Raw genomic sequence first — 25,354 nt, forward strand, 5'->3', positions numbered from 1 at the left:
GATTTTTGCGATTTTCTTTCCCCTTCTCTCTGCGGGGCTCCGACGACGGGACGAGTGTGCGCGCGCCGTGGTTCGAGTCGGTTCCGAATGTTTCGCTTCCCTTCGGCGCTAGTTTCCAATACACTTTTAGTTGATAATAAATATTTTCTTTCATTTTTTGCATTTACACAAAAGAGTGAAAAATGTTAGTTCGGGTTCGCCGGTCGAGAAAAAAAATCCGGGCGCCGACAAGTGAGTCGCGTTTAGTGTATTTCTGTGTGGAATAGACTAAAGGTTTCTGCTCCCTAGTGGAGTGGAGACGCGCGATAGAATTTTCTTTTTGGCTAGTTCTTGCGTCGAAAAGTGGTCGGTTGTTAACGGCGGTTTGTGTATATTGATCCATTGTCAAATCATATCATCAACCATAGGTGACTCCCGGACTGACAATGTACCTTACCCTACTAACAAAAAATTCCTTCCTGAGACAAACGTGGAGATGCAGCGAGTCGCGGTCTTTATAACAACGTTTGTCTTACCAACATTCCCTTCCATCCTCGATGACCGTAAGGACGTGGCCGGCGCCGTTATTGACCTTATTAAAGTTGAGAGCTCTCGACCTGTGTACATTGAGAATAGTAAGCTAGTCCCAAGCCCTATTCATTGGTTCCTTGTGCAATTTCGATTGCTCTGGTCAATCACGGAGTAGCAACTACGAATTGTGCGGTCATCTATGCTCATGCTCATGCTCATGCTCATGATTTGGGTCCATCAGTCATCCTGGAATTGTGCTTTAGTTGGCAATATGCCTTTTAGATCACAGTAGTTGTTACTGTGTTCAAAGCTTGGTTTCGTCTAGAAAAACTAATCCTAATCGGGCATCCCGTTTCGAGTTCTATTACCAGAGCTTTATAACTTTATAACTCCATGTCAGGGAAAGGTTTGTATCTCTAGTATTTATCCACTGAACGAAATGACCTGAAAGTTGGCAATCAAAATAGGATTGCACTTCATGGGCCACTATTCTGACAGAACCCTATAAATGTGCATTAAAATTAGGCGAATATATACAAGTCGAATTGAAACTTGTATTGTAACACAAAGAACTCACGAATATTACATTTAGAACACATTAAAACAATCATTTTGTCTTATTATTGTAACAAATATTTATACCCGTAACAATTTTCAAATGTTACACAAAAGATCATGTTTTTCTAATTCACTTTGATTTCTTTTTCAGATTTTTATAACTTTGTTTTAATACACTGGAACCTCTTTTTATGCACATGGCTGGGACTGCATAAATTAAAAATGGGCATAAATTAAAAAAGGCATAAAAAGAGGGAAATTTATGCATAAATTAAGTTTGGGCTTTAATAAGAAAATCTAGTTTGTGAGAACAGATCTTGCTCCTGGGCAGATGAGGTGGGGCTAAGGGGGTTTCCAGAATGTTCCCAGAGAGCCCAAAAAAGGGGGTTCCAAGGGGCTTCAGTGGCGTTTTAAGCGGTTGTTTCGGGGGGTTTGAGGAGGGGGTATTTCAATAGTATTAAGTGGGTTTCAGGAGCGTTCCAAGGGGCTTTAGGGGCAATTCAAGGGATCTCAGGAGACTTTAAAGGCCGTTGCATGAGGTTTGAGGGACGATTTAAGGTATTCCAGAGTCAGCTCTGAAACATCCTGAAATGCCTAAAAAATCACCCTTGACCCCCCCCCCCCCCCCCCCGGGGACCGCATGTAACGCACCTGAGAGGCTTCGAAACCCCTGAGAACTTCTCCGTAACGCTACCGTAACGCCTCTGAATCAACCGAAAATGCTCTGAAAAGTCTTGAAATGCCTCCAAAATCCCCCTTAAACCCCCTCGGACCCCATGTAACGCACCTGGGAGGCTCCGAACCCCACGAAAACTCCTCGTAACGCTTAACTAACGCCTCTGCATCCCGCCGAAAATGCTCTGAAACGTCTTGAAATGCCTCTAAAATCCCCCTTAAGCCCCCTCGGACACCATGTAACGCACCTGAGAGGCTCCAAACCCCCCGAAAACTCCTCCGTAACGCTTTCGTAATGCCTCTTAATTCCGCAGAAAATGCTCTGAAATGTCTTGAAATGCCTCCAAAATCCCCCTTAAACCCCCTCGGACCCCATGTAACGCACCTGAGAAGCTCCGAACACTCCGAAAACTCTTCCGTAACGCACAAGTAACGCCTCTGCATCCCGCCGAAAGTGCTCTGAAACGTCTTGAAATGCCTCCGAAATCCCCCTTAAACCCCCTCGGACCCCATGTAACGCACCTGAGAGGTTCCGAACACCCTGAAAGCTCCTCCGTAACGCTTCCCTAACGCCTCTGAATCACGTCGAAAATGCTCTGAAACATTTTGAAATGCCTCCGAAATCCCCCTTAAACCCCCTCGGACCCTATGTAACGCACCTGAGAAGCTCCGAACACCCCGAAAACTCCTCCGTAACGCACCTGAGAGGCTCCGAACACCCCGAAAACTCCTTCGTAACGCTTCCGTAGCGCCTCTGAATCACGCCAAAAATGATGTGAAACATCTTGAAATGTCTAAAAAATCCTCCTAAACCAGAACCCCTAAAAACGCCTCCGTAACGGCTTTGAAACCAGCCTAAAATGCTCTGAGACTCCTGAAATGACTCCGAAATCCCCTTAAGGCCCACTCGAAGCCCATGTAACGCACATGAGACCTTCGGAAACACCCAAAAACGAACCTTCCTTTGCTCTCATCTGTAAACACCCCCCGGTCGCCGTTGCAATAGTTCCTGTCATTATAAAATATTCTTATGCACAATATTGGTTCTGAGTAGCTTTCCCTCTTTTTATGCAGGGCATAAAAAAGGTGCATAAATTAAAAGTGCATAAAAAAAACATGCATAAAAAGAGGTTTTAGTGTACCCAACACAAATTTAAAAGACATTATTTGATATCACTTTTTGACAGCCGGGGAACTGCTTGACATCTCTGTCTAGTACAAAATCCGACGAGGGGTGGTCCATTCGCTTCTATACAAATTTCAAATTGTTTCTTAACCGTAGTGTGGCCAGCAAAAAAAACACCCGTAGAAGGCCGGCAGGGTACCCGGGTACCCACGAAATGGAAATGATCATATCTCAGCGATTTTTCCACCGATTTTAAAAGTTTTTGCCTCATTCAACTCAGTAACTCATTATCTATCGAGATCGTATTTGGTTAGACCGGTCCGATCACCATAGGTACCGGAAAATCCGGATTTCCGGATCCGTGTTGTTATACAATACAATATACGGGATTTTCGGTAGGTTAGTAGCAATTTCGGTACCAAGCATCGTAAAATTGCTTTGGCATATTGTATCTGACCGGCATGGAATCATAAAACGTGTTGACTTTGAAACTGTGATTTCGGAACACGCTTCCCGTGAGGCCATGGTTGACCATAAACACTTTAAGGTATCCTAGCCTTAACAATGTGGGTTTCAATATGGTATAAGGACATGCTCCCAAAAATAAGGATTTTCCGAAAACCACGGTGATTAGATCGGTCTAACCAAATATTTTCCCGATAGATGATGAGTTTCTGAATTGAATGAGCTAAAAATTTCCAAAATCGATGAAAAATTGACGGAGATATGATCATTTCAATTTCGTGGGTACCCGGGTACCCTGCCGGCCTTCCACGTAATAAAAAAATGCAGGAGCCCCTCCCCCTGCCCCTCCTCACTTTAAAATTTGGTCAACCCCAGTAATAGATGTATATTCACGAGTTCTAAGATCTAAAAGAGTTCCAACATCCTAGTCTCAATAACCATTAAAATATCGAGATTTGAAATTGAAAAAGGTACCCGGGTACCCTGCCGGCCACATAAGTGTTAAATGGGATCCCGGGTTGCAAAATTCATGATAATTTGAAGTTCGGAGTGCAGATTGAGAATATCGAATTAACTCAACACCGCTAAAGAAGCCAATTCCCTGCCCCAAGAACCTTGGCCAGGAGTTTCTTCTCAACCAGATTTAGCTTCTAGCCATTACCTTGACCGGTGCCAGCATGCGCGCTTGTCGTAGAAACACTCCGATCGATGGACGCACCTTTGCTCGTCGTATTTAATCTTCCCTGTCCTCGATTACTCTTACAGCTTTCGCTCGAATCCAGCCATAGCGTTCGTCATCATCCACGATGAAAACTAGAGCACCAGTAAATAACGGCTCGGACTTCTTCGGCCACTTTGAACTATGTACTGAAAGTTCCTTGACATTCACCTTAACAACGTTTACACATACCACCATTGATTCGATCTATGTATTGCTAGGTTCTTGGAACCAGATATACCAGGAACCTTCAAACAAGATGGAAAAACTTCGAATACAATTATTCAGTCTTATAGCTTCACATGCTTCAATATCGTCTTGGCGCATGTAGCCCTAGCTTCCGGGAAGCTAACCCCAGATTCCTGGATTAGTGGTGCCAAGCCCTGTCAGCCAACCAATATGAAGACAAGCACCGAAAAATCAACAAGAGATGAATGTACGTGACACTGCAGATTTCTAAACTGCATCGGGAGCACCCGCACCGCATACTCGCAGATATACTGAAGGACCGCAGGTTCGGCATCGTAGCGCTGCAGGAGGAGTGCTGAACAGGATCTATGGTGCTAACGTTAAATGGTAAAGAGGTAATAATAACATCTACCAGAGTTGCCACAACACACGAGAGCTGGGAACAGCTTTTACCGTACTGAACGACATGCAGAGGCGCGTGATCGGTTGATGGCCAGTCGACCATCATTCCACGGCAGTTCACGCAGTACGTATCGTAGAATGTTTCGGTAGATACGTTCAAGGTGGTGTTTATGAACGACATCGTAGGGCGCCCACACGAGCACTCTGTATTCTAGTATACTGCGCACTTATAGTGTTGGGCAAGATGCGACAACGTGTGATCGGGTGGCAGCCGATTAATGCAAGGATGTGCATGTTGAGAGTTAAGGGCCGTTTCTACAACTACAGCATCATCAACGTCCACTGCCCACATGAAGGGAGACCCGATGACGAGAAAGAAGCGTTCAACGCGCAGTTAGAGCAAACATACGATGGTTGCTCGTCGCGTGACGTGAAAATCGTTGTCGGCGACATGAACGCGCAGGTAGGAAGGGAGGAAATGTACAGACCGGTAATCGGGCGAAACAGCCTGCACGCCTTATCGAATGATAACGGCCAGCGATGCGTAAACTTTGCAGCCTCCCGTGGTATGGTAGTCCGAAGCACCTTCTTCCCTCGCAGAGATATCCACAAAGCCACCTGGAGATCACCCGACCATCAAACAGAAAACCAAATCGACCACGTTCTAATCGACGGTAAATTCTTCTCAGATATAACCAACGTCCGCACATACCGCAGTGCGAATATAGATTCGGATCACTACTTAGTCGCGGTATGCATGCGCTCAAAACTTTCGACAGTTATCACCACGCGTCGAAGTCGAACGCCGCGGCTCAACATCGAGCAACTTCGTAACGTAGAAGTGGCTCAAGACTACGCGCAGCAGTTAGCACCCAAGCAACACACATGTTATATAAAAGTTACGACAGCGCAAGTTTTGGTTGTAGAGAAGTTTATTTTACGTTATTTCAACACAATGTTAGAATTACGTAAAATAAACTTCTATACAACCAAAACTTGCGCTGTCGTAACTCTTTTATAACATGTGTGTTGCTTGGGCAGTGGCCCTACCAACGGAAGAGCAGCTTGGCGCAGCTACACTTGAAGATGGCTGGAGGAACATCCGATCCGCCATAGGTAGTACCTCGGCTACAGCACTAGGCTTCGCGACTCCGAATCACAGAAACGGCTGGTACAACGGCGAATGTGTACAGTTGAAAAACGAGAAGAATGCAGCATGGGCGAGAATGCTGCAACACCGTACGAGAGCGAAAGTTCTACGAGGAGCTGAACCGCTCGCGCACAGGCTTTGTGCCACAAGCCGACATGTGCCGAGATAATCACGGGAATATTCTCACGAGCGAGCGTGAGGTGGTCGAGAGGTGGCGGCAGCATTACGATGAGCACCTCAATGGTGACGTTGCAAGTACCGAAGGTGGCGTGGTAACAGATCTAGGAGTATGTGCACAGGACGAAAGACTTCCGGCCCCTGACCTCCAAGAGATTGAGGAGGAGGTTGGCCGGTTGAAAAACAACAAAGCCGCTGGAGCAGATCAACTACCAAGCGAGCTTCTAAAATACGGTGGAGAAGCACTGGTGAGAGCACTACACTGGGTCATTACCAAGATTTGGGAGGAGGAAGTATTACCGGAGGAATGGATGGAAGGTATCGTGTGTCCCATCTACAAAAAGGGCGACAAGTTGGATTGCGGGAACTACCGCGCGATCACACTACTGAGCGCTGCCTACAAGATACTCTCTCAAATTTTATGCCGCCGTCTATCACCGATTGCAAGAGAGTTCGTGGGGCAATATCAGGCTGGACTTATGGGTGAACGCACTACAACGGACCAGATGTTCGCCATCCGCCAAGTTTTGCAGAAATGCCGCGAATACAACATGCCCACACATCACTTGTTCATTGATTTCAAATCGGCGTATGATACAATCGATCGAGAACAGCTATGGCAGATTATCCGGATTCCCGGATAAACTGATACGATTGATCAAGGTGACGATGGATCGAGTGATGTGCGTAGTTCGAGTATCAGGGACACTCTCGAGTCCCTTCGAATCTCTTAGAGGGTTACGGCAAGGTGATGGTCTTTCGTGCTTGCTGTTCAACATTGCTTTGGAGGGTGTAATTAGGAGAGCGGGGATAAACACGAGTGGGACGATTTTTACGAAGTCCGTTCAGCTGCTTGGTTTCGCCGATGATGTTGATATTATTGCTCGTTAATTTGAGACGATGGCGGAAACGTACATCCGACTAAAGAGTGAAGCCAGGCGAATCGTATTAGTCATTAATGTGTCGAAGACAAAGTGCATGATGGCAAAGGGCTCCAGGGAGGAATCACCGCGCCCGCCACTCCGAATTCATATCGACGGTGATGAAATCGAGGCGGTTGAAGAATTCGTGTACTTGGGCTCACTGGTGACCGCCGATAACGACACCAGCAGAGAAATTCAGAGACGCATTGTGGCAGGGAATCGTTCTTACTTTGGACTCCGCAGAACTCCACGATCGAATAAAGTTCGCCGTAACACGAAGTCAACCATCTACAAAACGCTGATTAGACCGGTCGTCCTCTATGGGCACGAAACATGGACCCTACGTGCAGAGGACCAACGCGCCCTTGGAGTTTTCGAACGGAAGGTGTTGCGTACCATCTACGGCGGAGTGTAGATGGAAGACGGGACTTGGAGAAGGCGAATGAACCACGAGCTGCACCAGCTGCTGAGAGAATCAACCATCGTCCATACCGCGAAAATCGGGAGGCTACGGTGGGCGGGTCACGTCATCAGGATGTCGGATAGCAACCCGACTAAAATGGTTCTCGAGAGTCACCCGACCGGTACAAGAAGACGTTGAGCGCAGCGAGCTAGGTGGGTCGACCAAGTGGAGGACGATCTGCTGACCCTACGCAGAGTGCGGAACTGGAGACAAACAGCCATGGACCGAGAGGAATGGAGGCGGCTACTATATACAGCAGAGGCCACCCCGGCCTTAGCCTGACCGGTAAGGTAAGTACATCCTTAAAATGCTTTGTGTTCCGCTTGATGAATCCAAGAACTGTGAATGCCTATGCAATCGTTACTGTCGAACGCTTTGGTAAAGTTGACATACACTATATCTACTTGTTGTCGCTTGATGCAGACTTGTTGCAGTCCATTCAAAAGTCCAGGGTTCTGGTTTCCACAAAGTTCGAAGCGTTTCTTTTGGCTTACTTTTCAAAGTGAGGACTGGTTCTGGATATCTATCGGAATCGGCGGTTGCTTTACTCGAACATTGGCAGTCGAACTCGAAGGGCGGAATACGGCACAACGCGTTAAATGACTTGGATTATCCTCTCGCATCCCTCGGCGGTATTTCTCATTCTGTAGGTTACTGGAAGTCGGACTAGGACCGGATAACTCCTGGGTGCTACGAATACGCTGGGTGATCTTCTCCGGGTACTCCTTGTGTAGTCTTACATAACTCGGGAAAATTATCATCATGTTTGATGTACCCTGGACATGATTAGGCAATTTCAAAAACAGTTCGGCTTCAAGCCGCATGTCAATCTTCTTCGGTTTGTAGAACTCGGGATCGGCGAGTTAAACTCTGAAGGGAACTTGATGCTGGGATGACTCCTGTTAAGCTTGGCGTTAGAAAGTACTACACGTGCGCTTCATAGTCGGAGACACGGAATCGAAATTTAACTATTACCTTATCGTAGGCAGTGGTCTCGACATCGTTGTTTACTCTGACAGGGATGTTGACACGGTGATTTGTGCTTCCGGTGCAACTCACAAGATCGGTAGTGACGAAGTTCACCTGGGAACCACTGCTCAGAAGCACGCGGCAGGGATGCGGTTGGTTATTTGCGTCTAATACGTTCACAAACGCTTTAAGCAAGAGCACAGTCTTCGTAGAATCGGCAAATTTGCAAATAACCCAAGTAACCAAAAGTTCAGATAAAAGGGTACTTTATAAGCTAAGCAGCTTGTTCGAGGTCGCTCATTAGCCTTCTAAGCAGCTTCATTTTTAAGTAATTTTGGAACTTGAAAGTTCACATAAGCACGCTGGATAGCCTTCTAAGCAGCTTCTGACAGAACTTTGTCAAAATTCATGCAGAAACAAAAATGTGTTTTCAGAATCACACCCTGTTGGTGGGGGGGTTTGTGATTCACGTCTGGAAATTGCTTGTGATAATTATTTCACATATGTCGCTGCTATGTAGATTTGAACTGGATTCTCCTGCGTGATAGCCTGCCGTCTTACCGCTGCGCTGCTGAAGACACTTGACAAAGTCAAGCTCACTTCACTACTGTACAAATGTACAAAACTAGCTGCCGACAGAAAATCGATTCAAGTCAGACTTTACCTACTGTCCACTCAATCCCAGCTGTAGTACTGTGGTAGAGCGTTGGGCTCTCACGCAGCGACTGTCAGTTCGAATCCGATGGGCGGAATTTTTTTTTTGCTCAAGCCTAGTATTCATTGATTTGATGAATTCATATTTGTCTATTATTCGTGTACGCTTAAACAGTTGTTTTCTGTAAAAGAAATAAATTTAATCTTTATTGAAACACAATGCTACTGAACTGAACTTCTATGAACTTGAAAGTTCCGACAAAGTTCCGACATAGCATCTTAAGCAGCTTTAAAGTTCTGCGAAGTTCAGATAAAGTTCCGAATGGAACTTTCTGGCTGCTTAAGAGGCTAACAATTAGCCTTGCCGGAACTTGTGACCGAAGTTCCAGCAAGGCTCATCGTTAGCCTCTTAAGCAGCCAGAAAGTTCCGTTTGGAACTTTATCTGAACTTCGCGGAACTTGAAAGTGCATTTTGTCATGGGAAGTGGAACTTTTGGTTACTTGGGAAGCGGAATTTTCGGTGATTCTCGGGTTCGTAGAAACTTCTCGCTTTGTATTTGACTGCGCTGTACGATCGCTGTTGGTTGCGGTTGTTGGAAAAACCCATTTCGCAGTTCTCCAACATCTGGCACCTTGTCTGGAGGAACGATAAGTCTGTACGTACAAAGCCAACTCACCTTTCTTTTGGGTGGACTCCCAAGCCATCCTTCTCGCTTGATTCATCGCCGAAGCCAAAATGTGGACAAGAAACAAGTCGGAAATACCTTGGAACTCCTCAAGGAACTTCAGGCTCTCGACATTGTCGACACATTCACCGTGAAGTCGTCACAGCTCCTTGCAGGACCCAGAAGTCATTTTCTGGATGTCGAACAGGCCACATATGTGGGTCTGTACGATCATCCTCTTGTTCTCGTATCGTTCGGTGAGGACAGCCCATGCTTGTTGGTAGTTCCCTTCGCTCATCACCATGACATCAAGAACTCCAGCCGCTTCACCAACAAGCTTGATAGCGTCGGAATTTCCCGAGCGAGCCATCAGGTCCTGGAACTTTGGCCAGCTGGCATACGATCCATCGAAAGTGAGAGTCGGGACCTTCAATGGCTGATGTTGCTGCAGGGTCACCTGTGGTAGCGGAGTTTGAGCTTTGGTGGTGTTCGTCTCGTGTGCTAACATAAGCTCCTCGATGACTGTGCGGGCGTAGTCGTATCGTTTCTCGAAAGCGATGTAAATCTCCTCCTGCTGATGGAAAGCTTCATCGGGAATAACGGCAACCAGCTTCATATGAATTGCACTGAATTCGGCGTATGCGTTATCCACCTTCTTCAGGAATGTTTGGAGTTGCGGGAGGCTCACCTCATGCTTGATAGCGACAGGTGCCCTTTGCACGCGTGCCAACTTGAGGCTTACCTGATCACGCTGACGAGATACTTCCTTCAGCGTGTCTGCGTCGGCATTGATCTCTCAGCTGAGTGCGTTGTCAATTAGTTGCTGGTTCTGCTTCGCGGCTTCAGCTGCAGCCTTGGTAGTTGATCTGGTTGTCGGTGCTTGTACCTGGACGCGATGGAACTCTTTCGGACGAAACACGCTGCATGTTGGTGTCGGGTCGGAACTATGGTACAGAGTGTTTCTCGAGCGATTGGCGGTCGTATGAAGCACTTCACAAACGACAGTAGCGAATAATCTTTTCTTCGGTCGGTGCACGTTCTGGCAACGGATTTTGCTGGGTATGTTGGATTGTATCGTTGCTCGTTTGTTTTCCGCTCATTCCGTACGGATTGTACGGAACAGTCGTTAAATACGAGGGCAGGCGCATTATCAGTGGAAATCGTGCCTACTACGAACGCGAGCTCCTGAAGAAACTGCGATCAAAAAAGATTCACCTCTGCACGAATTGCACCATGTACAAAACGCGTATAAGACCGGCGGTCCTCTATTTATACCAGACATGGACATTGCCCGAGAAGGACCTGCATGCCCTCGGAGGTTTTGAGCGACACATGCTAAGGACGATCTTTTGCGGTGAGCACCAGAACAGCATGTTGGCGAACGATGTACCATGAGCTCGCTGTACTCTACGGAGTACCCAACATCTTCAAAGTGGCCAAACCTGGACGGATACGGTGGGCATCATCCGGTTGGTTCAAGTGACCGTGGAGCACAGAGAGCACGATGGGCAGACCAGGTGGAGAGTGATCCGGTGAGTAGAGAGCTGCCGCTGCAAATAGAGTACAGTCGGGTCTCCTATTAGGCGCTGCAACCCACTTTAAGCCCACCGCATTTTCCAGGCTGTCTTCTAACCAATTCAGTTCATTTTTTGTATGTGATGAGTCCATAGCACTAAACTAACATCACTAAAATAATCAGCGGGATTGGATGCACGACAGCTGTGAAATTGCGGGGGACGTGAAGTGGGTGACAGCGTCAAATACGAGACTCGACTGTATTATGGCGGCAAATTGTTGATTCAGTATTGTTACGAATTTTATGTTGAACTAAATAATTAGAGATGAATGTTGCTATTCTTGATGAATCCAATCACAATAACCAGCAACGCTTTCTAAAACTTTAAATGGAATGCTCAATGGATACTCGCGGCGTTGAGCTATTTTAGCTTAGTTAAAAATAACATAAAAGCTAAACGTTTTATAATCCCAACATCCAAGCGATTCTGTCGCCATATTTTGTCATCACTCTACAATCCAGAAATAAAACTCATCAGACCCCAAAAGCGTAACATAATTGACTCACCTTTTCAAATCGAACGTCGACTCCAGCTGGAAAACCTGCGCCCGGGAAAACACGGTTCGGGTTTTCTTTTTCCGCTTGGACTGCATCGCTCCGTTCGAGTTGGGCGACGCCGAGTCCGACGGCCTGTCGCTGCCATCCTCGTCCTCTTCGATAATTTCCTGACCGTCGTCATCGGATTCGCAATCATCGCCGCCGGTGCTGCCGCTGCCACCACCCAGGCTGCTTCCGCCGGAACCGAGACCATTGTGAGTACCGCCGACGCCGACGGTGGCACCGTGTGTATTGATGACACTTCCCGGACCGCCGCCGGTAGCTCTGTGCGACAACCCACCACCCATGAATGCCGGATGCGGTGGAGGTGTCTTGGATTGGTGCGACGGCGGTGGCGTCAGCGATGGGGACTGGTTTTCCAATATGCCGCCAACGTTATCTGGGGACGGGGAGGAAACACACACACACTCAATGAATAATGCGCTTTAGCTCTGTGGTGCTATTAATTTTGCGAACATTAATCAATCGATTATCGCTTATTACGCTTATATGCCATAAATTCCGAAATGAATAAATCAGAGATATTTCATCATTATTGTTAATCACATTAACGATCGTTGCGACGTTTCAAAGCCAACGATTTCGATTAATGGCTGTAGTTATTATTGGAACGATTACATGTTTTCTGGGAATTGACATAAAAATAGAGGTACCCAACCTACTCGTACAGTTTAGCAGTATTTGATCTGAATTGCAGAGAAAACAAATAGTTCTGGCTTATTATGTACATGCTGTCGTTGAAACCAATCAAAGTTTGTAGGAAGTTATGAAGCCGGCTTTATCGACGGCCAGTTGACAATGGACCAGATCTTGTTTGAATACCTGGACTCAACGTATTGGCTGTTCATCGAGCTCATCACGTTCGAAGACACCAAATGCTTTCCGGTCGACTTCCTTCAACGTTAAAGACTCGTCGTCGTGTGATCGTGTGACGATAGTAGCTGTTTTGCGCGCTCTTCTGAAGGAATTTTCAAAGGTAATATTGAACTACAAATTTGAAACCTTACTTCAATCCGGTGAGAGCATCTAGCTCCACATCCAAGCTACGAGTGGCCTCGGTGAGACCATATCAAGGCGCAAGGCCGCTGAATGACGTTCTGCAAGTCGATGGCAACGTACAATATGCTTTGTTCAGTATCCTACTTCGATTCCGCAGACATGTCATAGTCTTCGCTGCCGACATCATGAAGATGTATCGTCTAGTTCTGGTTGAACCATCGCAACTTGTTACCAAAGGATTTTCGAGAGAGAAAGTTCAGACCAACCACACCGAGTATTAGAGTTACAAGCCGTGACGTACGGGACTGCCTCTGCACCTTTTCTAGTCACCAGGTATTTGAGTCAGTTGTACGAAGGTGGCAGGCTGCAACTGCGAAAATAGTGCGAAATGACTGTTTCGTCGCTGATGTCCTTTCGGAAGAAGCAGTTGATGCTCGGCAGGAGTTGCAACAGCTGATGCGATGTGGTGGATTCCCGATACATACATAAACGGAGTTTGAATTGTCCAGCGATGCTTACCAATGTTTCAGAGACAGACTGAGAGAAACTAACACGGTTGGATCAAGAGTCGACCCAAGTGACACAGGGTTCCCGTAATACCATCAAGGAAAATCAAATCGCACGCATCTACAACATTAGCCAAAAATGGAGACGGAGCCTTCTTGTTGTCCGACCAATGTTTCCGTGAGATCCGTCTGTTCATTACAAAGATCTATCAACAGCAGGAGAAAATCCGGCGCTGCTTTAAAACACGCCGACCAAAAGACGATTTAGTTCTTCGTCGAGCAGCTGGAGAACCGTACAGTGAATATTCCAGAAGGTGACAACGCAGAAGAAATGTCACCGCCGGCGAGTATAATTTGGGTGAGCTGAGATCCCAAAACGATATCGGTGCATTACCGCCGACACCTGGAAAGTGATGGAGGAATGAAGAAACGCCAAAGCCGTGATTGCGCTAGCAAAAACACGAGGAGCCAAAAAGTGTAACGCTAATGTAGCGAATTACAAAATCGGCCAATAACCTTTTGTAACGTTATTTGAAAAATAATCATGAGTTTAGTTGAATGAAAAGCAGTAAAATGTTTCATTGAATCATTTCAATTCAGATAACAAATTTTTCGTTCATTGTTCTATAGTTGTAGCTCATCAAGTGTCAAGTAAGGATCACTAAGCACATAAGTTTATTTTCCAAAAGAAAATATACCAAAACACTGATCGAACGAGGCATCCTTACAATCCTTTAGCCACAACAGAAATCCATTCAACGACACCACTTGAGGTGTACAACACAATTAAACAAGTGAGCGGTTTTTCCACTTCCGTCTAAATTTGTCCGATTACGAAGCCCCACGTCGATGCCACTTCAGCAAAGAGTAAACGAACTAACCTTGCAAATAATTCACCACACAGTTGAACCAAATTCCACACTCACTTTTGCCGACGGTGCGGTGGTCGACCTGTGTGCAACAACGAGCGCGTCAGATCCAAGTAGCCGTGTCGTTGATACCTGAACCTGAAGTGGAACCGAAGCGACACATGGCGGCAAAAGTAGTTTGTTGTGTTGGCAATAAAACTGCTTTTGAGGGAAGCCATACGGGGGTTCAAATTTTGAGTGCAATTTTCTATCCCTTACGCTCGAGGAAAAATGTGAAGGTAGCCATTTCTCGAATGATAAGCTCCTTAGGCAAGTCGCCTTTTTTCCACATCGCACCTGACGACAGCAATTTTGCTAACCGGTCCTCGTCGGGTCTACTCTTTTGTGGCGAACCTCGCCCGCCAACAACCACGGACGAGAAGCCCAGTCTAAGCCTGCTGCCTGCAAGACGAGGGCAGCCCAACTATGTCAAGCAAACCGTTTAACACAGACTTAATTGGTTGTCAACTGGCAGTCCCGATGTTTAGGAAGTGGAACGGAAGGATTTCAATTATCGATCGCAGTAGGCTGAACGACGATAACAATTTTGATTAAAACGACTTTCTCGAACAGATTTTTTTTTTTTCAATTTATTGCCTATTATTGTGTTCTGCATCTCTGTCCAAAATTAAGAAAAAATGTTCTTGATCCTATTTGCATCCAACCTGTTTGCCTTTTCGTTCCTAAGCTCATTCTTTGCTATTTCTATTTACCATCGAACAAAAGTGTACTCTCTCGTACAACCCTACCCTAGTCTGCACCCAGAAAGTGCACTCAGCCAGAAAGCTAATTGGAAGGATTAGTTTAGTGAAACATGAGTTTATAAATGCTATTCTTTCTACCTTTCTACACCAGTTCCGACTTTCTTTCCCGAAGTTGCAAGCTAAGCACAAAACGGTTACACGTCGACCATGAAGCTCCTCATTTAAAGGGTTTCAGGTTACGATGCCAAGCGGGGGCTGGGGTTTGCCCTCTTGTTGTGTATGTATCGATTAGCTTTTCGGTCTTCGTCGTCCACCACACAAGTAACTGGTTGAGCGCAATTCCTGGAATATCCTACGGGATCGGCAGCCTTCGCGTAAAGTGCCACTAGTGTGACGCAACTGCTTAAAGTGCTTGGTTTTTGATAATCTTGTTCAATGTTAACTTCTGATATCCAGCAACTCCATGATTGATACGGTCATCCCTAGTAGATAAGTCACCAATGCATGAGTGCTCGCTCATGTAGGCCATTACATCTCTCGTATTGGCCATCACGACCCTGTAGGCATCACCCCATGGATTCACTCTGACAGAGAGCCTCGAAGCAGGCCGTTTTGCTTGCTCTTATCTCGGTCTTCAGAGCGGCTTTTGCAGCGGCGAACACCATCCGCCTTTCGTTTCGCTCTTCCTCCGATCGTGCTCACTGCATCCGGTGCCTAGCTCGTAGGCAGGCGCGGCGCAGGTGGTCTCCCATTTCTAGGGTGGAATCGCCTCGTCCCTTCATCGAAGGTCTTCCACCTGTGGCTTGGCCTTGACCTAGCCGCCTCTTCCTCTTTCCGCTGCCTGCTGTTGTTGTAGTCGATACTGTAGCGAACCACCAGGTGATCTTTATGAGTTTAGCTATCGTATACTCTCCAATTCGAACTACTTGTAAGGCCAGGACTACGAAAAGTAACGTTAATTATCGACTCCGCACCGTTCCGACTAAAGGTACTCTTGGTACCGACATTAGACAGGTCGACATCTAGTATTGCCAGTGTCTCTAGCAAGATCTGACTTCACTGGTTCGTGAAACGGATTCCCAATTCCATGGCCCAGGCATTAAGTTCACCTGCTATTACCTGCATCGCTTTCAAGACGTCAGAGTACTTCGGTTGTTCGGTTGATGAAGAGCGCGTCGCCTTTCTCGCACTTGGCACCTACACCTTTACGCCTTCTTGATTTCGTCAGGCCCCGGGACCTTAATACCTGATGCCACTAAGAAGAAGCGAAGTGTAAAAAATGTAACTGCAGCATGGCCTTCATATTTAGAACACGGGTGATTTTTCAAAGACTCAACGCATCCCACAAAGACGTCATGGTATGAGGTGTAATGTGCAGGGATAACCTGCTCCGCGCCTCATCCTACTACCCGTGTCCAGGATATCACGTGACCAACTTTTGCCAGTGGTGACCACGTAACGCCCCACGACCATGCCCAAGATAATCCAAGAGTACCCATCCAGGAGCATGCCCGTCACCCTAACGTGACAGATTTCTACGTCACTACGTGACAAACTAGTACTTGTACTGGATCGTTAGTCAACTCTAGTTGGAACAGTGTCGACCCTGAGAAACACAACAATGAGCTAGTCTAGGATGTCAGGACGTCTACTGCCCAGCCCAGGCTTGAGAACGTGACTGACAATTACACGATAAAGTAGTGGAATATTACCAACCAACCAATTCATTAGATTTCTATTAAGATATGGTAATGGCTACAGCGGGATCTAAATTTGACGTACACGATACTGTCACGTATCCTGTTCAACAAACTGAGACTTCTTGAAGAATCCTTGAGGGCGGACCCGATGCTTAACCTACGGATGATCCTTTCGCGAGTGTAAGGATTCAGTGGAAAGAAACGAGAACATGGTTTTCAAGCGAAACTAATCTGGCTGATTCGTGGGAAATAAAGTAATCCGATCGCAAAAAAAAATATCTACCTCGTTTTCGACCATGGATGGATAAAAACAAGGTGATTTTTGTTTTTAAATTTACTGTGCAACATTGCAGTTGAATAAGCGATTATTTGGTCTGGAGTGCGTTGGATGTACGCGGTTGAAAAAAAAACCTGGAACCCCTCTTAATACAGCTGACATGAACTCTGTCGAGCGTCTTGCCGAAGATGATGGGAATGTGGACGTTGACGCTGACACAGAGGACGACTCACGAGTCTCCGTCGAGGCTGAAGACACCCAGACCATTTTCGGTTGAGCTGGTGCAACTTGCAGTCGAGACGAGTGTTCGGATGGTGCTGCAAGCGTCGATGGCATCTGTGCCACTGGAACAGATGGTGCTGAAGTTGGTAGCAAAGATGGACGTGGCGGAGAATGGCGTGCTGATTGAGCATGACTTGACTGATGCAGATTGTAGGCTTGTAGCAGCATGTCCAAAAGCAACTGATATTTGCCGGCCTTGGACGGAATCAAGCTGAGATCCGGTGTGTGGTCGGTACAAGTTCGCCTATGCAACTGGTTGATTTGTGACCGAAGCATACGCCTCCCAGACAACCAGTTATCGTAAAAAATGTTGAATAAGATGTTAAAGTGGAGGCGATATGCGTACATTTAACATGCGCCTAAATGGAGACATGCACGTATATGGCCTCCACTTTATCATCTTATGCAACATCCTATACGATTACTGGTTGTCTGGGCTGTCTTCCATCCACACGTGGAACATGACGTTTCCGATCCTCTCCAAAACAACCGCTAGTGCCCATCTCCAGGAATTGGTTGAGTGCACCTTGGCGTAGACCAGATCATCTTTCCCGAATGACCTTGCACCCTGGTGCAGGCCCGTGCACAGAAGTGGCGCCAAGGGAGGGGTTTTTGCCAATTTCGGCAAAAGGCGGAGGGGCGCCTAGTGTATAAAGCGTCGATAATGGGGAGGGTTTAACACCCAAACCCCCCCCCCCCCTTGTGCACGGGCTTGCCCTGGTGCACCCTGGTTATGGTTTGTATTTTTCACCCGGTTGCATGGGTACCGACCTGAGATTGGACGCATCGATGAGAACTAGCCCAAGCTGCACGAGCTGCTGCTGGACTACGTACAATTGACCAGTGCGCTTCTCCCCTTTGATGATGATTAGCAGCTACACTGAAACTGTAGCGTCAGGGGTTTCCCCGAAGCTGTAGCAGCTTGGATTATCGCTGGACCTGATGCAGGCCGCCCGATGTTCTGCCATGTCTGCTCGGAAATGATGCTGATGTCCGACGCAGTATTAAGTTACAGACATACTAGCCTGCCGTTGGCTTCCGCTTTCACAAACCTTCGTCGCTTTCGGATGTTCTTCACCTGCACACTTCTTGTGTTCGCTTGCTTCTCTATGTACCGCTTTGTAGTAGACTTGATTTTCTTCGCGCTGGAGCAGTATTCGTTCTTGTGATCGATTTGACCATATTCCTTCCATTGGTTGTTCCTGAAAGTACAGTCTCTGGAGTAGGCAACAAGGCATTGCTGGACCGGTGCTCTTCGGGTGGTTGGATCTTGACCTTTCCCGAAACGGAAGTCCCGCCTGTCACACTCCTCCTGCACTGCTGGCACTCTTGCCAATGAAGACGATGTCTCGATCATCGCCGTATCATGCTTGATGTTGAGAAGCCGCTGACACTCATCCGAAATCTGCTCCAGGTTCGCGTCGTCCCGCTCTTCAACGCAGCTGAGCAACATCGTCCTGATCTCCACGTCGCTTTCCGCCTTCAGCCCACAGACGAACATAAGACACTTGAACAGGTCCTCCTAGAGCTTCCTAATTTGGAATTCGACACAAAGTTTGTTCACTCGATAGGCAATCGTCTTGTAGTTCTCCGTGACTTGCTTTTTGACTTGCAAGCACCGATACCTTTTAGTTTTACTGATAACAGACTCTGGTGTTTCAAGTAAGCTTTTCAACTTACTCACCGTGTAGTCGTACCTGATCTCGTTAGGACTCTTTAGGCGGATGTAGCTGGTGTACCTCTCCTGTTCCGATGTGCCTAGCTTCCGTGGCAACAACCTGACCTTGGCTTCATCATCGAGTCGAACGGCGTCCTTGGCGAACAAATTCTCATAACGAATGTACCATCCGCCAAATGTGACGTTTTGTTCTGGTACGTACCGGAGTTTACGAATGTTACTCGTCAGAGAGTCGAGTCTGCTCCGAATTTTTAGGAACACTAACATGAATTGCCTGATATCGCCGTCCGGAATACGTCCAACCGCTGAGTGAGGATAGCCTGCTGCTGTTGAAAATGCAGAATGATTTGCTCCTAAATTTACTGAAAAAATTGCAGGATCACCGGATCGACTAACGAAACATTTTTCTGTTACTGCTGTGGTACTGAACCAGCTTGCGAACTATAGTCTGCATGAACGGAGAATTGTTGATTAGGACCGACGGCGGCTGCTGTAGATGAAATTGTACTCCCGGTTGATGATTAAGAGCTGCTTGATGCTGTTGCAGTCCATTCGTCGGCGGTACTGACGCTGGCTGGTCACCTCCGGCTAAGTGCTGGAAGGAGTTTGGAATGCAAGTGTTCTTTGAGACCAAAAGCATTCTTAAGTTTTCGGAATACTCACCCCCCTCTGTAACGTTATTTTTTGTATGAAACCCCTTAATTTTTTTGGATAGGTTGAAACGCTCAGCCGTACTCTCACCCTTCCTCTAGAGTGTTACGTAATTTGAGGACGGCGCCTTATGCACGTTCTGTTTAGACGTACATGAAGCGAATAATGCTAAATCGTCAAGGAGCTGTATACCAGTTCCTCTATAAAGTTGTATATCTCTATTACATTTAGAATATAGTTTACAAATCACCATACCACCAGTTTTACAACATAAATAAATGAGCACCACTTACCGTTGGTTGGGCTGTGAAATGGCATCCGATGGGAAGCTGGGGGCCAAGGCCATCCGGGAGGGAAAACCGCCGCATAGCGATTCGCTATCGCACTCCAGTGCGACATGATTCCTAACCTGTAAGATGGAAAACCAAGAACAGAGTAAGAAAGAGATGAAGTATACAGAAGCCTAGAAGGTAAGATCAACACAAAACCCCTTCGGAACATTACCCAACCCCCGAAGGGCGGAGTAATTAAGCGCAAAGATTCTACAAAATAAACCACTCAAAGTAGTCAAGAGGCCAAGCAGCCTCCGCATCCCCCGCGCCGCTCACACTTCCAACAACATTCTGTGGCTTTTCGACCGACTCACATTCTCGATAGGGCATGCCAAGCCAACTCTACGGCGGCGATGTGGTGGCTGAATATTGTTATAATAGATCTTAATACCTATTCCCTCGGGGGTATTAGCCGCACGATTTTCTACTTGGCAGGCATAACAAAGGGGGAAATGATGGAAGTTAGATAAATGCCGCTTCGAACGCATCAGAGCGAATAACTGAAGGAAGAACGAACAACGGTCGGTCGGTCGGTGGCAAGGCTGTGATTGTTGTTCATCAGTCCCTACCCAACTTCCCATTCGCCTTCGATACCTCCGAACCGGAAGCAATGCCATGCCGTTCCGGCGTCGTCGTCGTCGTCGTCGTCGTCGTCGTCGTCGCCACCACCGTCGTCCTCATCTACACCGTCATGCCGGTAAACTTGGACGAAAACAAAGATGTTCTCAGAATACGACATTATCCGGGGAAAAGAAAAGGGAGAACCGCTCTCCATTAACAGTCGGCGAAGAGCAGCAGCCATCATCCGGTAATGGTTATCCCTTTCGCAACAAATTTGCTACTGCTGACTGCTGTTCTTCTCGGGATGCCATTGCTGGTTGGTCAGATTTGTCTTTTGGTCACAATGGAAAAGAAAACCGAAATTGGTTGTCGTTGGTAGCACATTGGAGACTGTTTTTTATGATCAGAACTTTAAACTTCTAGATGCATTCAGATACGTGCCCAAAACTAAACTGTTTACATAAATGAATAGAACTCAAAAATTGACATTCATCAGACAATAGTTTTCTCAAATATCCCTCCAGATAATCAGTTAGAATATTACCAAGAGATTTTTCGAACTTTTCTTCAAATTTCCATGATTTAATATTCATTTACTGGCCATTCATTGAATACGTCGGGCTTCTGGTAGAACTTCCGTATTTCTAAAGCACGAAATAACAGTTTCACTTCCTCACATTCTGCTTCATCTAGGTGGTGTTTTATCTTCTGAAGAAGGGGTTCTCTGCTGATTCGAAATCACTCTTTCTTCCTCGTTGAACTATTCGTTCCGTCGACTCCATTCTACGTACCTCACTGGATTCCAGCAGTCCCCTTTTTACTTCTCTAATGCCTAATTGGAAGGATAATCTGCTCAACAGACACCTATCCGAAGGAGAAATTCATGTAGTGTAGGATTGGGAATCACCTCCAATTATCAAGGAAGGGAGCAGGTCTGCATCCTCCAATAAATCCATTTCGATTGCCGATCAATTCTTCTGCAAGCCAGCCGATACTGGAACGAACGTGGTTGATAAGGCCATCAACCAAAAGAGAGAAGGACTGCCCACGATCGAGCTGAGCAGCAGCTTGGCAAGATCACTTTATAGGTCGATGGACGATGCCAAGCAGGATCACGTGAGACTCGTGAATACTGCAGTTGCGGCGGAACCAGTGAAAGTAAAGGTTACGAAGTCTACCCAGACGGAGACCTTCGCTTTCGCAGGAAATCCAAAAGGTATGGCAACTGCTCGTTATAAGCACTCACAGAAGCGGGTGAGGCAGCCGTCAGTCGAGGAGCTGCTTGGCGGAGCCCGCAAGGCTAGAAAGATAGTTGTTGTGGGGAGTTCGTCCAAATCTTGATTAGCAAACCAGTTTTTATGAATGGTGAGCTTAAAGCTAAAACAGAGATTTATTAGCATGATACTTAAAGGAATTCAGAGCAACTTACAAATTTTGGTGAACTCTCAGTTCGGAGAGGTATCGTATCACGATCTTACTGGATCGAATTCAACGTATTATCCGTACTATAAATATACGTTTTATCAGTTTGCCTGTTTTAGAAAATAGTAATTGCTACTTACGTCTTCATCCTCTATCTAATTCACAATGATTTAAGCAATTTTGGCTTGAATGTTTACGTCCTACTGATCAATGTCCTGTTTAGGCTACAACAATAATATTAGTTCACTGATTTTTAATAATTCAAAATATGATGACAAATTGTAAATAATTCAACACAAAATACCTTTTAACATCTAGAATAACCAATTTAGTTTTAGCTCAAGTATTTTAGCACTATTTTCATTAGGTTTCGTAGTAGAATAATCAATTTATCGCTAGGATAAGAACTGCATGCTAACTCGACATAACACATCAAATCACATAGTCATTGTTTTTGTCCACTTCGTTTGCCTTCCAAACATCTCATTACTCTTTACTTCTGTCTACGCTATGCCCGGTCAATGTGTTGGCTCAATCAGTCGACCCTTCGTATGACCACAGTATCTTCAGGCCACAGTTGAACTGTTGCAGGGGGGTGACGTGACATCCCCCCTCCCGTGAATCCTAGTCGCTTCCGGTTCCTTCAGGACTTCCGCATCAGGTTCACCTTTCTCCAGCACGCTGAGAACTGCCAGCTTCACTGCTGGACGACGAAGAATACCGGATGCTGTTCGGACAAAGGCCTGACGGACCCTTCCGTCACGTCCAGGAATTACCCCTTCTACACGTCCTCGAGTCCACTGGTCTTTTGCCGTTCCGCCTACTATCAACACCAAATCTCCAACTGATATGTCCCGTACCTCTTCAAACCACTTTGACCTACGAGTGATCACTGGAAGATATTCTTTCACCCATCTTTCCCAAAATCGTTGTGTGATTGTCTGCGCAAGTCTCCAGCACCTCCGTAGTACCACCGGCGATTCCACTGGTTCGGTTGGTAGCAGCTTGTCACCATTGGAAGTCCCCAAGAGAAAATGGTTGGGAGTGAGGGCTTCCTCGTCCGCCGATTCAAGCGGAATGTACGTGAGTGGTCGTGCATTTATCAGGGCCTCTGCTTCCAGTAAAACTGTCTCGAGCACTTCGTCATCCGGTTTACGAGGTGCGTCCGCTATGGTTCCTATCGCTACCTTGACGGAACGTACGAGACGTTCCCACGCACCCCCCATATGTGGTGCCGAAGGGGGGATGAAAGACCACCGTGTTTTGGTCGTGGTGAATGTAGCAGCGAGGCCGTTGTTCCGTTTTTCGATTTCCTTCTGCAACTCCTTGTTCGCACCCTGAAAACAAGTCGCGTTGTCTGAGTGGAATTCTGCTGGCGATCCCCGGCGCGATATGAAACGTCGCACCGCCATGACGCAGGACTCGGTGGAAAGGCTGTAGACTACCTCCAAGTGAACCGCGCGAACGGTTAGACAAGTAAAAAGGGCTACCCATCGTTAAACGTTGCTCCTTCCTACTCTGACCAATATCGGTCCAAAGTAATCCACTCCGACGAAAGTGAATGGCCGCACGAACGCTTGTAGTCTGGCGGCCGGTAGAGGCGCCATAACCGGAGGGCAAGGAAGGGCCTGTGTTATTCGGCACATCATGCAGTCTCTCGCCACCTTCGCCACTAAGGAACGGAGTTTAGCTATTTCGAAGCGTTGTCGCATCTCGTTGGTGATGGTTTCTCGATTGGCATGGCGAAAACGTCTGTGGTACCAGTCAGTAATTAAGAAAGTAATTGGGTGTTGTTTTGGAAGAATAGCGGGGAACTTAGCTTCAGCCGGTGCGAAGGTTGCAGCACCGACTCGACCACGTAGCCGAAGTACGCCGTGCTGGTCAAGGAAGGGCCAGTTCTTGTAGATTGGGCTAGATTTTGCGACGCGTCGGTGACGCGTGTTCGGAGGACCTTGCGTTTCCGATAGAATGGCGATTTCTTCGGGGAAAGCTTCAGCTTGCGCAATCTTCCACAGTATCACCTCAGCTTTTTGTAGCTCATCTTGATGAAGAACACCCAGTTGTAGATCAGCACCTCGTCGTTTACGGCGTAAGTTTTCAATGAATCGAAACACGAAGCCCATTGACCGGTGCAGTCGGGACCATTGACTGAATCGACTAGCGTCAATCAACGGTGATGTTGTAACATGGGAAAGGCTGGGTCGAAGTTCTTCACACGTAGTTGTGGAGAGCGTTTGCTGAGGCCAGAATTCTTCTGATTGATGAAGGAACGATGGGCCGCTGAACCAGGAGCTGGTAGAGCTGCAATTTGGACCCTTTTTCCACTTCGTAGCGAGGTCAGCCGAATTCATCCCAGAAGGTACCCACTTCCACTCCTTCACATCAGTCACAGTAAGGATCTCGCCGATACGAACCGCTACGAACTTGTTATACCGACGATGCTCCGAACGGATCCAGGCCAGTACGGTGCTAGAATCGCTCCACAGAAAACGACGGCTGATTTGATAGGTATGGTACCCTTGAATAGATTCCAGTATCCTAACACCTAGGACGGCCGCTTTCAGCTCCAGACGAGGGATTGACAGCACCTTAAGTGGTGCCACCTTGGTTTTGGCGCAGATCAACGATACTTGAACTCCGTTTTCGGTTTCCAGTCGGTAGTAAGCCACGCAAGCGTACGCAGAGTCGCTGGCGTCGACAAGGACGTGTACTTCCTGTGGTGACCGACGCACGCTAGATTGTACCAAAGAATGAGGCTTGGTATTCATTCACTGTATCGCTCAACCGCAATCAATGAACCATTAACCAATACTAATATAAACACATAGGGTTACCATACTTACGCTCCACGATAGGTATCACATCCCCCTTTCTATAAATAAAATAAATTCTTGTTTAAATACTTTTGTTATGGAACTAGATGTATTTTACTTAGAGCTGGATAATTATTTTCATTTCTGGTATATTAACACTTAAGACCAGTATTACGAAACTAGTGACTTACGATTACGCTGAGAACGACGTAGAACTGCAGGTTCTATGCGTTCTTCTTCTGAAGAATGATTATCTTCCTGTCCAGTTACCGTACCTGAAATCTTTTTCAAGTGGGAAACATTCCTGTCGTACTCTTTGCCTGTAAAAATAATAATTAACGTCTTCGTTTTGGATTCAACATGAATTAAACGATTTACCTGTATCCATTGATCGTACTCTTACATTTGATCCGTTCCGCTCTACCACCGTAAACTTCTCCTTTAAGAAGTTGGTCGAGAGCTTGTTGGTTGGGTGTAGGTTGCGCATGAGTACCACATCGTCAGTGCCAATCGCACTGGGCTTTGACCTGCGCTTAGCATCTTCTCTCTCCTTTCCCAAAGACTTCTGTACAGTGTCCTTATCTCTGTGTTCTGATGAAAGTATCGCCGTTGACAAATCTTCAACCTCTGGAAACTTGAAACGAAGCCGTCGATTTTGGAGTAGCTCATTTGGAGATCTTCCGGTTGTGGAATGAGGTGTATTATTGTACATTTCTAAATAATGTGACATCTCGGATCTCCAG

The 25,354-nt window shown here is 46.6% G+C and overlaps 1 protein-coding gene across 1 annotated transcript in view; it reads right to left on the minus strand.

Moving 5' to 3' along the window:
- LOC109415596 (homeobox protein Hmx) overlaps positions 1–25,354 on the minus strand; it is a 232,438-nt gene that overhangs the window by 3,781 nt on the left and 203,303 nt on the right. The window contains exons 2-3 of the mRNA XM_029862047.2: positions 19,777–19,892; positions 11,728–12,157 (exon numbers count right to left, since the gene is read on the minus strand). Of these exons, the coding sequence (XP_029717907.2) occupies positions 11,728–12,157; positions 19,777–19,892 (546 nt within the window). The remainder of the gene's footprint in view (positions 1–11,727; positions 12,158–19,776; positions 19,893–25,354) is intronic.

Source organism: Aedes albopictus, chromosome 1 (genome assembly GCF_035046485.1).
Source record: "Aedes albopictus strain Foshan chromosome 1, AalbF5, whole genome shotgun sequence".
NCBI lineage: Eukaryota > Metazoa > Arthropoda > Insecta > Diptera > Culicidae > Aedes > Aedes albopictus.